General features: G+C 44.3%; 1 protein-coding gene across 1 annotated transcript in view; it reads right to left on the bottom strand.

Annotated features, from left to right (window-relative positions):
• SCYL1 (SCY1 like pseudokinase 1) overlaps positions 1–15723 on the bottom strand; it is a 107989-nt gene that overhangs the window by 38153 nt on the left and 54113 nt on the right. Inside the window, exons 7-11 of the mRNA XM_068259437.1 lie at positions 14518–14676; positions 6420–6527; positions 6169–6282; positions 3031–3186; positions 559–747 (exon numbers count right to left, since the gene is read on the bottom strand). Coding sequence (XP_068115538.1) covers positions 559–747; positions 3031–3186; positions 6169–6282; positions 6420–6527; positions 14518–14676 — 726 coding nt within the window. The remainder of the gene's footprint in view (positions 1–558; positions 748–3030; positions 3187–6168; positions 6283–6419; positions 6528–14517; positions 14677–15723) is intronic.

Genomic DNA, 15723 nt, shown 5'->3' with positions numbered 1-15723 from the left:
GTATGTAATTGTGTATGTATGTATTTTGTATGTGTAATATACTTTTTGGCCACAAGATGGCGCTAGTGAACACTTTTTTCTTTTTTTTTTTACACTTTATTGAAAAGTAACAATTTCCTGTTTTGTGAATGGACGTAGCCGCTGTTCGCGGTCACGTCCATTCACTCCAGGCACTGCGATTGGGTAGAGGACCGTTCGGTCCTCTTCCCCAATCACTCAGCACGGGATCCCGGCGGAATCGTCGGCGGTAGCGGCGCACACACGACGGTAGCGGCGGTGGCGGGAAAGCGCGACGTATTAAAACGTCATGTTGCTGTTAATAGGGTAAAGCATGACGTTTTCATTCGTTAGGGTGTCATTAAATGGTTACATTAATAAATTTTTATAGTACTTTTTCACCTACTGTTTTGTACTTTTTAATTGCAGAGTGCTGAAAAGTTATTTTAAACAGAAGATGAAAAACTATGTCCTAGGAGGAAACGCAGGAGAAAAAGTGAATTGCATATGGGCAAAGGAACGGTAACAGAAGAAAGACTGGTGTTCTGAACCTTCATTTACCTGATCTCTGACACTTTTTTCTCGATCCACGGTGACAGCACAGAGAACTGGTATGATCTTCCCTGCACAGTCATTCATTGAGTAGAAGTTGTGTGTAGCAGCAAAACCAAGAACACCAGCAGCACGCGACGGGCAAAATGGGTCTTTTGTAGCTCTACTGAACGCCGATATCAACACCCTCTGCCGCGTCTGTGAACAAAAAAGAACCTCAGATTGGACTTTTGATCCTCGCATGGAAATCTATACTGGCTGTTCTTAGGAGCAATTCCTTTGATCATTGTACGCTATACAATGTAAGCCCAATGTAAAGCACAGTCAATATTCCCCTTAATGAGACTTGACTGGGAAATTTGATTCCTATACCACCTTTTTGTGCCACTCCCAACTTTGTACTGCACAATCAAATACAAAGCTATGGAAGCCTCAATTACATTCCACTGCCATGTTTAACAGTGATTGTGATAACATAAATGCAGCATAACAGAGAACAAGCCCCCATCGTGAAATGAGCATTTGTTCACAAGATGTCGATTGTTTATAAAATGAGGCTCTCGAGGAGGGGCAATGTGGCTACTACTGAGCTAAATTCATTGACTGATAAGGCTAAAACCATATTCAGCAGCATTATGTATTCTCATTCTCTGTCTGTCAGTGAACATTACAGGCAGTGGATTAGCAAACAGCATTTTTAAAAGGAAAATTATATTCCTCTCATTTCAGGTTTCTTTCATACCTGAAGTATGGGAAAGAAGTCTCTTATGTTGGAATCTGCTGCTGCCACACTGAAGATGTGAGAAAGGAGATTCTTCTACTAAAAGGCTCCTGTGACTGATGAATCAACTGGAATCTGTTTGCGGGCATTAAACTGAAGTCTGTCTCAACATGACACTGTCCCCTAAGAGTAAGGACATACTGTACGCATCCCCACTATTCACCCTATAATAAACATCTGAAGGAAAAGGGGTTTTTCTGGAATTGTGGCAGGTCACTATGCATTCAGGACTTCCTGGTGATAAGGTTAAACAGCAAAAGCAACCACATCCCCCCCCCCCCCATATACACAAATCTTATGTGTTGACCTTTAAGAACCAAGTTTTAAAGCGGACCTAAACTCAGAATGTCCTCTCTGCTATAAAAGATACGCAATAGCATAATAACCTTTAAACAATAAACATTTCTTTGTTACAGCTGATACAAATCCTAAACTGCACTGTTTCTACTTCCTGATACATGGAGGCAGACATATTGCTAACATCCTGTGCTTTTAAATTAACTTATCTGCCATCGACAGTCATGTGACACAGGAGCAGGGCTGGATTTAAAGGGACTCCGAGCTCAAAAAAAAAAAAGAAAGTTGTACTCACCATGGGCTTTCTCCAGCCCAGTGCTGGTCGGGAGGTCCCACGCCGGCGTCCTGGCTCCTCTCCTTCTCCCCGCTCCGGAATGGCTGGCAGGCCGCAGCCCGGGCGACACTCTCCCGAGTGTCGGGCTTCTTCTTCCGCATATGACGCGGATTACGTCACACGCCGGCCGCCTCGCGTCATCATGGCGGCCGGCGTGAAAGTACTGCGCATGCGCAAACAAAGCGCGCATGCGCAGTACTTTCACGCCGGCCGCCATGATGACGCGAGGCGGCCGGCGTGTGACGTAATCCGCGTCATATGCGGAAGAAGAAGCCCGACACTCGGGAGAGTGTCGCCCGGGCTGCGGCCTGCCAGCCATTCCGGAGCGGGGAGAAGGAGAGGAGCCAGGACGCCGGCGTGGGACCTCCCGACCAGCACTGGGCTGGAGAAAGCCCATGGTGAGTACAACTTTCTTTTTTTTTTTGTGCTCGGAGTCCCTTTAAGGCAAGGTCACATAGGCCATGGCCTAGGGCACCACAGGATCAAGGGCGGGTGGGCAGCAGACTATACTGGGTGGGGGGCAGGAAGGGTCACCTGGCTACCTATACGTAAGGGGGAGTGTCAACTGGCTTCTTATACTAAAGGGAAGGGGGAGGGGTCATCAGTCTAGGGAAGGGGGAGTCATCAGACTATCAAAACTTGAGGAGGGGGGGGGGGGGTCATCTGGTTGTCTATACTAGAGGGAAGGGTCAACAGGCTACCTATACTAGAGGGGGTGGCTGCTGACAGTGGCCTTGGGCGGTAAAGAGTACAAATCCGGCACTGCACAGGAGAGAGATAAAATTACAACTTGTGATTAGGCACAGATGAAGGGGAATTAGGTTAAACTCTCTAAATACATACAGGGTGCATTTCTTTAGCTTTTCCTTCTGTCCTGTGCAAGAGTTCAGGTCCACTTTACAATTCTGCCGCTGATCCTTACATAGAATACAGGCAGTGCACAAGTGTGATCATCAGGATTAAGCATCCATAACCATTGCCTAAATTTAACTATGCTTTGTCCCTAAGCAGTTCTTTTAAGTGGTAAAAATAAATAAGCCCTAACATCGCCTGATAAAAATGTACTTACAGCTGGGTTGAGGTAGGAAGCAATCTTGCCTAAACACACAGTTGTGTTGCACCGGATGGGCCCCTGGTCATCCCGCGCTTGAAGACGAGCAAAATGTTTCATCAATTCTACATTCAAGTTATTTTCATTTAATTTCGGAGCCAGAAGCAACATAGACTAAATAAAAACCAAAATACAGTCAGTTCTTCTTCCTCTTGCAACGCTAGTTACAAAACTACCTCATCACACTTTTAAAACCACTATAATTTTTTTTTAAAGAAAAAAAAGAATTAGCATGTGATGTATAGCATTTAAATGTAACTACATTTCACCTTTCATTGTTAGTTCAGTGTGTCAAAGCAATCAAAGGTCAATGACAGTGGTGTAGTGTAGCTATCTGGTAGAAGTAGGAAAAAGAGAAGAAAGGTGCACAAAGGATCGGTGGTGTTCTAGGAGGAGGAAAGGTCTCCCCTAGTTTTGGTGGCTGGAAAAACTAAATGGGGTGAGCAGCATTTAGGTTTGTGTCCCTCTGTGCTGGGGACCAGGCTTGTGTGGTATGTCTGTAGGCTGTGGAGGCGTAAATATCTGCGCATAGTGTAGATTCAGATCTGGCCACGACAGTGACGGTGTTGCTGCCCCCCGCCGAGCGCACATCGCTGGACGTGAGTGTTTAGAGGAGGTTTCTCCCATTAACCCTACAGGATCTTGTTTACAGCAGCAGACAAATGTTTGCCCTCGAGCAAATTGTGCCTTGAAAAAGGGGCCCTATGTTGCTCCGAAACATTGGCTATATGTTTTATATGAAACTAATAAAGATTCATTTTGGATGTGCCTGCTCTTTTTGATTGAACATTATACAGAGGCCAGCAAGCAATGGGCAGCGCTCACAGGCTGCAAGTGAAGTGAAAGCTCCAGAGATATGCCCAGCCCCTTGGGGCTAAATACACACCTTGAATACAAATCAGATGCAAATTATGTGCTAACACTAATCTAAATTCTAAAATTTGAATGCAAGCGGACACCCCTGGAGGCAGCTAGCCTGAAGTATACTTAAGTTTTGTACAGCAGAAGGAAATGGCAGCACTTCCAAACAGACGCTGCACCTGAATTGACTACCTGCACAGGTATGCAGAGCTCAAATAACGGGCAGGTTACACACCTTGCATTCAAAACAGGTACAGTAAAGGGGGGCGTTAGCTTCAGCATAAGTTGTGCACAAATTATCCCTAATAGACTCTCCAACGGCGGTGACGTGCCCCATAGGAGAGAAACTAACCACTAATCTAGCAGTGAAACATATAAAAAAAGTGAAGCATGTTCAAACAATGAAAATTGTCCAAAAAAAAAAAGAAAAAAAAAAAGGTTAAAACCTCAAACTAATGTAACAGTGAAACATATTCAACAGTGAAACATGTCCAACAGTGAACCCTAGCTAGTCTAAAATTAAAATCATAATCCTTACCTGGTGCATCTATTCACGTTTACAGTGAATTAAAAACATGAATACACTGTAAAAAAAATACAAAATCAAAATATTCAGTGCATTATTGAAAACAACTGATGCACATTTGATGTGATCAAGCTGCTGCTTCCTCAGAGGCTCAGCAAGAAATTCAAAGTTCAATACACGCCATTCTCCACAGACAATGTCCCCGACAGTACAATTCACTGTGGCACTCACTGGTGGAACATACTGTGCCATAAAGTGATTATATACAGAGTATTAAGATTAATTTGTGTTATACTGTATTAACATTTTCTAAACCTTATTGTAAAGTCTGATAAAAACAGGGAAACTTAAAATTTCTTTCCTTTAAATTGAGTTGGACATCTAATTTACTATAAGTGTCTCAAAGGTTCTTTATCCCCATTTACTGTATGTCAGCACTGAAGTCTACCAGTGGCTGTTCATAGCAAAGCCGGAATACGGGACACTAATAAGGGTGAAAATGAAATTTCAAATAAAGCATTAATTTCCATATAGTTGTGCTACAGAATGCAACTGTGGAGTCGGTACAAAAATCATTCAACTCCGTTTAGGCCGGTTACACACTCAAAACGTGCAGGAGAACGGCTCCTGCAGGTGTTGCGGCGTGTCGTCGGGAATCTGCGGTGCGACGCTGAGTAGAGGCGGTAGTAGTTAATTTACCCGAAGGGGAAGCGCAGATTCCCGACGATAAAATGCGCCGGGATGCGTCGTACCGAAACGCATCGAAACGCAGCGTCGGGTGTGAAAGGTAAAATGAAAGTCTATGGACTTTCCTTTTACCTTGGTTAACGCAAAGTATAGAGACTTTGCGTTAAAATGCCGAAAGAGGGCTCTGGTGTGAAAGAGCCCTTATGAAACCACTGACTCCAACTCCAGGTACCCAAAATTGCTCCAACTCCACAGGTTTGGCTGGCACTTTGAACACACAAAGTCATGTCTGTGTAGGGAAATAGGACCCATAGTCTTTTACCCATAAGGCTACCCTAAAAACACTGTTTACTACCTCCTGGCGAGGTTCAGAGTCTAGTGTCCTTACGACTGTCTCAATTTTCAAGAAGCTAGTTAGCCTCAGGGCCCTTTCACACTGGTGCGGTGTGGTGGGTCATTTTACCTATGGGTGCTTTCATACAGCATGCAGTGCGCCGGAAGTCACCGTTCTACTATGTGGACAAACCGACGTTACCACGTGACCTCTGTGATGACCGTCGTGCAAGTCTGTGGAGACGCAGGGTTTGCCACAACACTGGAGTATTTTTACAATACCCTTCCGTGCACTTCCGTATCTCCAAAACAGGAAGTGACCGCAAGTGAACGTCAGTTCCTGTTGGGTTCCCGGCCAGAAGGGGATTACCACATACTAACGTGGTAATCCTCAAAGGCCTGTATTTGGTGGAGCAGCCCCTGGGCCGCACTGCAACGCTGCCACCAACATACAGTCTGAAGCCAGCCTCGCCTTGAGCTTTTGGGTTTCTTGGAGGTAAGTGGAGAGCGCACATGCAGACATGTGTAGGACATACAAGCTTCATGAGGATAGAGTTCTGTCTAGGATCAGCACTTGAAATTGCAGCACTTAGCACTGTAAGACCTGAGTAGCCCAGTAAGGCACCATGCTTCAACAACACAGAACTGATGACACTGCATATAGACAAATGCCACTACATTGGCATTACCTTCACTGTCTGTTCCCGTATTGCCGGGTTTGTATCCATAAATCCATGGACCACATGGGGGAAGATCTGCGTATTGACAGTTGGCTCATTAAGGTACTGGATAAAATTCTCCATCTGAAAAAAACAACAACAAAAAAAAAACACAGTAAAGACAAAGGTGCAAGTAGTACAGCTAAGCTGCTTTGATAATGATTTTTTTTTTATTCAAAAGTACAGTACTAGTCATCAATACAAAGAACTGGTTCTCTCACCTGCTGCAAGAGTCGTATTCTCATAGCTCTGTCAGTGGAGGAGAACATTTTAACTATGATGGGAATGATCTTTTGCTGATATTCCTCTGCATTCAAATATTTTCCAATCTATAAAAAAAAAGAAGATTTGTTATAGTGCACCACTTACCTAAAGAACATGTTCTTCCTGCAGTGTGTCACATCCACATGTGTTAATGACTATGTATCTTAATAAGCTACTGCTGGAGACCCATGATACACACTATGGCCTGGTGCACACCAAAACCCGCTAGCAGATCCGCATAATGCTCGCAGATTTTAAAACGCTTTTTCTTCTTTTTCTGTAGCGTTTCAGCTAGCATTTTGCGTTTTTGTGAAGCGTTTTTGGTGTAGTAGATTTCAGATATTGTTACAGTAAAGCTGTTACTGAAAAGCTTCTGTAACAAAAACGCCTGCAAAACCGCTCTGAACTGCCATTTTTCAGAGCGGTTTGCGTTTTTACTATACTTAACATTGTGGCAGAAACGCACCCGCAATCCAAAAAATGCCTCAGCCCGGGAGTATGCGTTTCTGCAAAACGCCTCCTGCTCTGGTGTGACCCACCCCATTGAGATACATTGACTAAGCGTATCCACAGCCGCAAGCGGCTGCAGAAACGCTGAAGAAGCCGCTCGGTGTGCACCAGCCCTATAAGGGGAATTTAGCCAGAAGGTCTATGCACTATAAATGGCACTATGATGCTTTCTGTTGGATACTAGGAACTGGAGGTTTTCTTTGACTGAAGGTGAGCTACCCTCCCATGATTACCGTATTTCATTATTTTATCAGACTCAGGCCTGGTGCACACCAAAAACCGTTAGCAGATCCGCAAAACGCTAGCGGTTTTTGAAACGCTTTTTCTTATTTTTATGAAGCGTTTCACCTAGCATTTTTCGTTTTTGGATAGCGCTTTTGGTGTAGTAGATTTCATATATTGTTACAGCTTCTGTAACAAATACGCCTGCAAACCCGCTCTGAACTGGCGTTTTTCAGAGCAGTTTGCGTTTTTCCTATACTTAACATTGGAGGCAGAAACGCCTCTGCAATCAAAAAAATGCCTTACCCCGGGAGTATGCATTTCAGCAAAACGCCTCCCACTCTGGTGTGAACCACCCCATTGAGATACATTACCCAAGCATATCCGCAGCCGCAAGCGGCTGTAAAAACGCGAGAAAACCCACTCGGTGTGGACCAGCCCTGAGCCCTTATAGTACTATTCGAGTTTAGTTATGTTCTCTAGATCTTAAAATTTCCTCCTAAATTTAACCAAATTCTGCCAGTTTGGGCCAGGGACTCAGTGGCTCTCTCAGGGGTTGATTCATTAAAGGAAATAGCGTAAATAACCTCCAGTTACATGCGCTATTTCCACAGCGTGCTGTAAATGTAATGCGGTGCATGCTATTAGCACGCTATGCTGCGGGTAGTGCAGCATAGAAGACGCTATTACCTTAAAGAGAACCCCAGGTGGGTTTGAAGAATATTATCTGCATACAGAGGCTGGATTTGCCTATACAGCACAGCCTCTGTTGCTATCCCAAACCCCCCTAAGGTCCCCCTGCACTCTGCAATTCCTCATAAATCACAGCCATGCTGCTGACAAACAGCTTGTCAGAGCTGGCTGTGTTTATCTCTATGGTGTCAGTCTGCTGCTCTCCCCGCCTCCTGCAGAACTCCAGTCCCCGCCTGCCTCCCTTCCCTCCCTGCTGATTGGAGGGAAGGGACCGGAGCTATGCAGGAGGCGGGGGAGCAGCTGAGACTGACACTACAGATGTAAACACAGCCTCACAGCACGGCTGTGATTTATGAGGGATTGCAGAGTGCAGGGGGACCTTAGTGGGGTTTGGGATAGCAACAGAGGCTGGGCTGTATAGGCAGATCCAGCCTCTGTATGCAGATAACATTCTTTAAACACACCTCGGGTTCTCTTTAAGGGTTCTTTTACACTTAATCAGTTGTTAGCAGTTAAAAATGGAAAGAAAACTGATTTTCAAAGTAATGCCCATGTTTTCCTATGGCACCTTTCACACTTAAGGCATTTTAACTGTAATCTTTGCCACAATGCACTGCTATGGAAAAAACGCGCACTAACGCACACCAACTGATTAAGTGTAAAAGGGGCCTTAGGCCCCGTTTACACTTAATCAGTTGGTGTGCGTTAGTATGCGTTAGTGCGCGTTGGTACGTGTTTTTTCCATAGCAGTGCATTGGGAGGAAGATTTCAGTTAAAACGCGTTAAGTGTAAAAGGTGCCATAGGAAAACATGGGCTTTACTTTGAAAATCAGTTTTCTTTCAGTTATAACTGATAGCAACTGATTAAGTATAAAAGGGCCCTAAGCCTCCTTCCAGCATATAAGGAGCGCTCATCTCCTCCCGCCCTGAGCCCCTGCGGGTCCAATCACTATAGAGGATGTGATCCCCGCACTCAGATTGGCCCAATAGATGGCCTGTCACTTGCAGAGTGCTTCACCCGGCTAATTTGGGTAAGCACCTGGTTGTCATTAGCTCACCTCCTCATCCCTCCCCCTGTGCTGCAAGTCAGAGGGATAGTAGACAGCTAGGGCAGTTGAACAGTAGTAGACAGCTCTCTGTCAGTTGGATTGTAGTGGACAGCTGTTACTTGTATACCGGTATATTAGACAGCTATGCAAGTCCTCCTATGCTGTAAGCAGAGTTGCACTGGCCCTGCATTCCCCCTTTGCACCCCACCTAGCTACTTTTAAATGCCACCCGGCTGGAAAAAAAATTCTGGATAGAACACTGCTCTCTGTCAGTTGGATAGTATTAGACAGCTCTCTGTCAGATGGATAGTAGTAGACAGCAGTAGACAGCTCTCTCAGTTGGACAGCAGTAGACAGAGAGCTGTCTAATATTGTCCAATTGACAGCTGTCTACTGCTATCCAACTGACAGAGTGCTGTCTACTACTATGCAGATGACAGCTACTACTAACCAACTGATGGCTGTCTACTACTATCCAACTGACAGCAGTCTACTACTATCCAACTGACGTAGGGGTCTACAATCCAACTGACAGGGATCGGTCTACTACTATCCAACTGACAGAGAGCTGTCTAGTACTAACTGACAGAGAGCTGTCTACTGCTATGCAACTGACAGAGAGCTGCCTAGTGCTATCCAACTGACAGAGCTGTCTACTGCTATCCTACTGACAGAGAGCTATCTAATACTGTCCAACTGACAGCTGTCAGTAGGATAGCAGTAGACAGCTCTGTTAGTTGGATAGCACTAAGCAGCTCTCTGTCAGTTGCATAGCAGTAGACAGCTCTCAGTCAGTTGGATGGTACTAGGACAGCTCTCTGTCAGTTGGATAGTAGTAGACCAATCCCTATCAGTTGGATTGTAGACACCTACGTCAGTTGTATAGTAGTAGACTGCTGTCAGTTGTATAGTAGTAGACAGACGTCAGTTGGTTAGTAGTAGATGTCATCTGCATAGTAATAGACAGCTCTGTCAGTTGGATAGCAGACAGCTATGTCAGTTGGATAGCAGTAGACAGCTCTTTGTCAGTTCTGTGTTCTCCCCAGGCTGTTTTAGCCGGGTGCTCCGCCCGGCTGTCATCAGCTCACCTCCTCCTCCTCCTATGCTATAAGCAGAGTTGCACTGGCCCTGCATTACCCTTTCGCACCCCACCTGGTTACTTTTTCATGCCATCCGGCTGGAAAACAAATTCTGGGAAGAACACTGCAGAGTGCTGAAAAGTTACTTTAAATAGAAGATGAAAAATTACCTTCTAGGAGAAAACTTAGGAAAATAAGCGAATTCAATAAAAGTATTGGACCCATATGCAATTAACGTTTTCGCCTTAAGATAAGTACACACTTTAAATTATAATTGGCCAATCACGGAGCAGTTTTACCACCTCCATGCAGTATGAGGACCAGTAGATTTTGAATACTAAGGCTGGGTACACACAAGATAAATAGTCTTTAAAAAATGAAAGATCAAAACAATCTGCAGATAATCTTTATTAAAAAGTTCACAAAAGACCTCCAAAGATAACAAAACATATTTGTCAATCTTTCAGCTCCATCCTGGTTGATCTGATTTGCAGACGATTCTTCAGTAAACAAAGCGTGTATGAGATCTGCCGATATTTCTTAAAGGTTGTGTGCACACACGTGTGAAAAAGAAGGAAGTAAATAGATGATAAAAGCACTCTGCAGGAACTGATCTTTAGCAAATACTGATCTTTTACATGTGTACAGCATCTTTTGAAAATATCTATCTTTCAAACTTCCCTGACAAACTTATGTGACAGATGAATTCCTCAATTTGCAAAGAGGTTTACCTGATGGGTGTACTCCGCTTGAGAACAGACTGTAGGCATATGCTCTCATACTACATGGAGTTGGCAAAATTGGCCTAAGATCTTTAATTTTCCAAAGACTTATCTCATTTGTGTACCTAGCATTAGTTTTCTAAGTGATAGTTTCAAAATGGTCTTTTAACCCCCTTGGCGGTAATCCCGAGCTGAGCTCGGGGTATGCCGCCGGAGGTCGCCGCTCAGGCCCTGCTGGGCCGATTTTCAATCTGAAAAAAGCAGCACACGCAGCCGGCACTTTGCCAGCCGCGTGTGCTGCCCGATCGCCGCCGCTCCGCGGCGATACGCCGCGTGCAGCGGCGAAAGAGGGTCCCCCCAGCCGCCCGAGCCCAGTGCAGCCGGAACAAACAGTTCCGGCCGGCGCTAGGGGCTGGATCGGGCGGCTCTGACGTCAGGACGTCGACTGACGTCCATGACGTCACTCCGCTCGTCGCCATGGCGACGAGGAAAGCGAAACAAGATAGGCCGCTCATTGCGGCCTATCTTGTTACTTTCGATTGCCGGAGGCGATCGAAAGTACGCTTCCGGAGCGCCCTCTAGTGGGCTTTCATGCAGCCAACTTTCAGTTGGCTGCATGAAATAGTTTTTTTTTAATTTAAAAAAAACCCTCCCGCAGCCTCCCTGGCGATTTTAATAGAACGCCAGGGAGGTTAAACCGCAGCAATAAAGAAAATACTCAAAATAATATTGACAGTACTTTTTCACCTACTTTTTGGTACTGTATTTTTCGGACCATAAGATTCACCTAGGCTTAGAGGACAAAAACCAGGGTAAAAAAAAATAAACTAAACCTAGTGCGTTCATGGTGCAGGGGCGTCTTGTGGATCTTCTCTCCTCAATCCCCCCTAATTAATTATTTCCCCCCCTTGTGTCCTTCTGCCCCTCCGTGCCTCCTTTGTGTCTGTCCGCCGGTGCCTCTGCGTCCCCTAGTTTCTCTTTCTTCCTAATGGCCTGTGTCCTCAGTGTCCCTGTGCCTTTGTGTCCCCGTGTGCCTCTTTTGTCCCACGTCCCCTGGTGTCTCTTCTTTCCCCATGTCTGTCCCGTGTCTCTTTTGTCTCCTGGTGCCCTTCTTGTCCCCAGGTGCCTCTTTTGTCCTCCTGTGTGCCCCAGTGCCTCTCTTGACCCCCTACGTCTCCCATGTCCCTATTTTCTCCCTGTGTTCCCCGATGCCTCTTGTCTCGTGTCCGCCCCCATAGGTGACATACTTACCAAGGCAGGCTTTGAGTCCCGCGACGAGCTGCCAAGTGGAGCCAATGCAGGGATTCCATCCTTGTGCCCGAAGCGGCTCTAGCTTTCCGAAACTTGCGTCTACGCCAAGCGGCCAAGCAGGCGGGGGCAACGTCCAATCACCGCTGCCTGCTGTTCTGACAGGACCAGGCAGTCCCGAGGGAGGGACCAGGACTCAATCATTGGCCAATCACTGCACTTGCTTTGGTAACCAGCTATAGGTGCCCTCAGTATAGGTGCTCAGGTGTAGGTGCCCCCAGTATAGGTAGCCAGGCATAGGTGCCCCCAGTATAGGTAGCCAACTATAGGTGCCCTCAGTATAGGAAGCCAGGCGTAGGTGCCCACAGTATGGGTAGCCTGCTATAGGTGCCCTCAAGTATAGGTAGCCAGGTTTAGGTGCCCCCAGTTTAGGTAGCCAGCTATAAGTACCAACAGTAGCATGTGCTGGCGATGGTTCACTCACCAGCTCCCCCGTTCGAGCGCTGACGTCACTCTTCAACGCCCACTGTCTGCCACCTCGCTTCTCCATTCTGCCTCCTCTCTGCTTATAGTTAAAAAAAAATGGCCGCCTATGTTCACATTTGTGGACATCGGCGGCCATTTGCTTGTAGCCCTGCTCTAACTACAGACGGAGTGGAGGCAGAGAAGCAGGGAGAGAGACAGAGCGGGGCAGCGAAACATGCACCCCATGACACATACCAGAGGCTGCGGGCAACACATAAATGTGTCACGGCACACGGGTTGTAAAACACTGACCTAGGAGATCAGGAAGTCGGAAGAAAAGAAAAATTTAATATGGGCCCTAGTGAGAGAAAACGCATTGGCCTCAATTCACTAAGCTTTATCAAACACTATATATATATATATATATATATATATAGATAGATAGATAGATAGATAGATAGATAGATAGATAGATAGATAGATAGAGAGAGAGAGAGAGAGAGATAATATATATATATATATATATATATATATATATATATATATATATATATATATATATAGATAGATAGATAGATATATAGATAGATAGATATAATATATATATATATATATATATATATATATATATATATATATATATATATATATATATATATATATATATATATATATATATATATATATATATATATATATATAGATATATATATATATATAGATATAGAGAGAGAGAGAGAGAGAGAGAGAGAGAGAGAGAGAGAGAGAGAATATATAGATATAGATATAGATATAGAGAGAGAGAGAGAGAGAGAGAGAGAGAGAGAGAGAGAGAGAATATATAGATATAGATATAGATAGAGAGAGAGAGAGAGAGAGAGAGAGAGAGAGAGAGAATAGAGAGAGAGAGAGAGAGAGAGAGAGAGAGAGAGAGAGAGAGAGAGAGAGAGAGAGAGAGATATAGATATAGATATAGATATAGATATAGATATAGATATAGATATAGATATATATATATATATATATATAGATACATATATATATACAATTTTTGTAAAGTCTTTAATCTCACGCTAGCATTATTTATTTATGGAGGTAGATGGCTATATGCTTGGCCAATGGAGCTGGGCCAAGATAACAGAGGGACATGTACATGTGCTAGATTTAGCATTCTCTGCAGCCATCTTATTTGAAGCACATACCAGCATAAGTTCACTGTGTTTGTTGTGGTGCGGAGATGTGGTGAGCAATGCAAGATTCCACAGAGATGCTGCATTTCCACCAGTACACAAATGTTCCTTATTCAAGCCCCCAGTGACATTTTCAGTAGTACATTAAATGTGCTTCCCCACCAACTGTACAACTGAACCTCCAAGAACATTTCCAGGGCCAACATTACAAGACCTCTAGGAAGATTTCCAATAGATCACGAGGGACATTTACTACAACATTAACTCTTGGCCATCAGAGATATATTAAGGACCTTACTAGCAGACTAAGAAGGATATTACCGATAGAATATCATAGACATTTATAGGGACCACTAATACTTCCAGATTCTACAAATGATCAATCAGAAGCAGATATTTGTGTTTTAAATTAGACTAGTATGCAGCTTGAAACACGAGCCAAACAACTCTGCAGCCACTGCCATTTGTTTGGCTCAGTTCCAAGATACATGTTATTTGCATGCAATCCCAGAATACTTGCACATCATTGATCATCTCTACCTAGGACCTTACCAGAACATTATCTGTTCATCACCTGGGACCATGCCAGAAGAACAGCAGTATCATTACCACTAGACCATTGGTGAGATTGCCAGGGACCTCTAGATCATCACGGCTACTCCCCCAGGGACAGTTTCTACAGATAAACATGCAATGCCATGTTTCATTGTGTTAACAACATTGAAGTGTATTACTGTAGGCAGCACCATCATTTTACATAGCGTACCATAAGTCCGCTTCAAACCTCTCACCTATACATGTGTGTTTCATATTACATTTATCACACATGCATATAATATCATAGAAGTAATCACTTCAAACATTATGCAAGACTCACCTTAAATAAAGGGGTTAGGATGACAGCGCCTGCACTGCCATATTCAAATGCTGTTAGAAGCTGTGGAAGTATTTTATGCCGACAAAAATCTTCAGGGAAAGAGTCCAAATTTTCACTTAACTGTTCAAAAAATGTTTGCCGTTCAGCTGGATCTTTTATCTGTGGAAGAGTATATGTAGATAAATAACATCTTGGTAAAATAGCAACAGCAAAATGCAAAACAATTCTGAACCAGATGTGCAACATTGACATGATTTTATATGTATTTATACAATAAAGCTATTTTATAAACAAAAACGAAAATTTCTTAAATGGGGATGCAGATAGCAATAAAAACTCAAATTAAGAATTTTTGAATGGGGTGAAGAGTTTATATAGAAACCTCACGGCCATAGTTTGCAACATGGGAGTCACTACTCCCATGGTCCCCAATTAAGAATGGTACTAGACAGGGGTGTCCCCTCTCCCCTTTGTTGTTCGCCCCCTGTATTGAGCCGCTGGCTATCAGGATCAGGCGCTCTCCAGACATCTTGGGATTTCGGTGGGTGGCCTGGAGTTCAAGACAGCTCTTTTTGCCGATGACACCATTTTTTTCTCTATCAAACCCTCTGATCTCTTTCGTGAGATTAAGCACTTTTGTGTTCACTCGGGGCTCAAGATCAATAACTAAGTCTGAAGCAATTCCGTTTGGCCTTACAGAACTCCAGCAATCATACCTGTCTCAGAGTTTTGGTTTCAAATTTAGACCCTCTGGGGTGAAATATTTGGGGGTTACAATTTCTCAGGATCTAGATGACCTTTTTAAGCTTAACTATACACCAATGTTCAAGAAACTCCAGAGGATGTTGGAGGACTGACAGCACTACATCTCTCTACTCTGTCGAATTTATGCTATCAAGATGACGTTACCTAGAATTCTATATATTTTCATATTCTCTGCCCATTAATGTAGTTAGGAGGGATGTGGATGTGCTGTAGTCCCAGATCATCAACTTCATTTGGGGGGGGGGGGGGGAGGGGGGGTCGTAGACCTCGTATCAAGTATGCGCATCTGGCCCTCCACAAACATCAGGAGGGTTTGGGGGCTCCTAGTATCTTATATTACTATTATGCTGCTAGACTCTCCCAGGTGTTTCAGTGGTCTTCCCCCGGGGTTCTGTTAGATGGGTTGATCTGGAACAAGAGCACATCTCCCCATTAAAAGCC

Source organism: Hyperolius riggenbachi, chromosome 11 (genome assembly GCF_040937935.1).
Source record: "Hyperolius riggenbachi isolate aHypRig1 chromosome 11, aHypRig1.pri, whole genome shotgun sequence".
Lineage (NCBI taxonomy): Eukaryota > Metazoa > Chordata > Amphibia > Anura > Hyperoliidae > Hyperolius > Hyperolius riggenbachi.
This window is presented reverse-complemented; position numbering and strand designations above follow the sequence as displayed.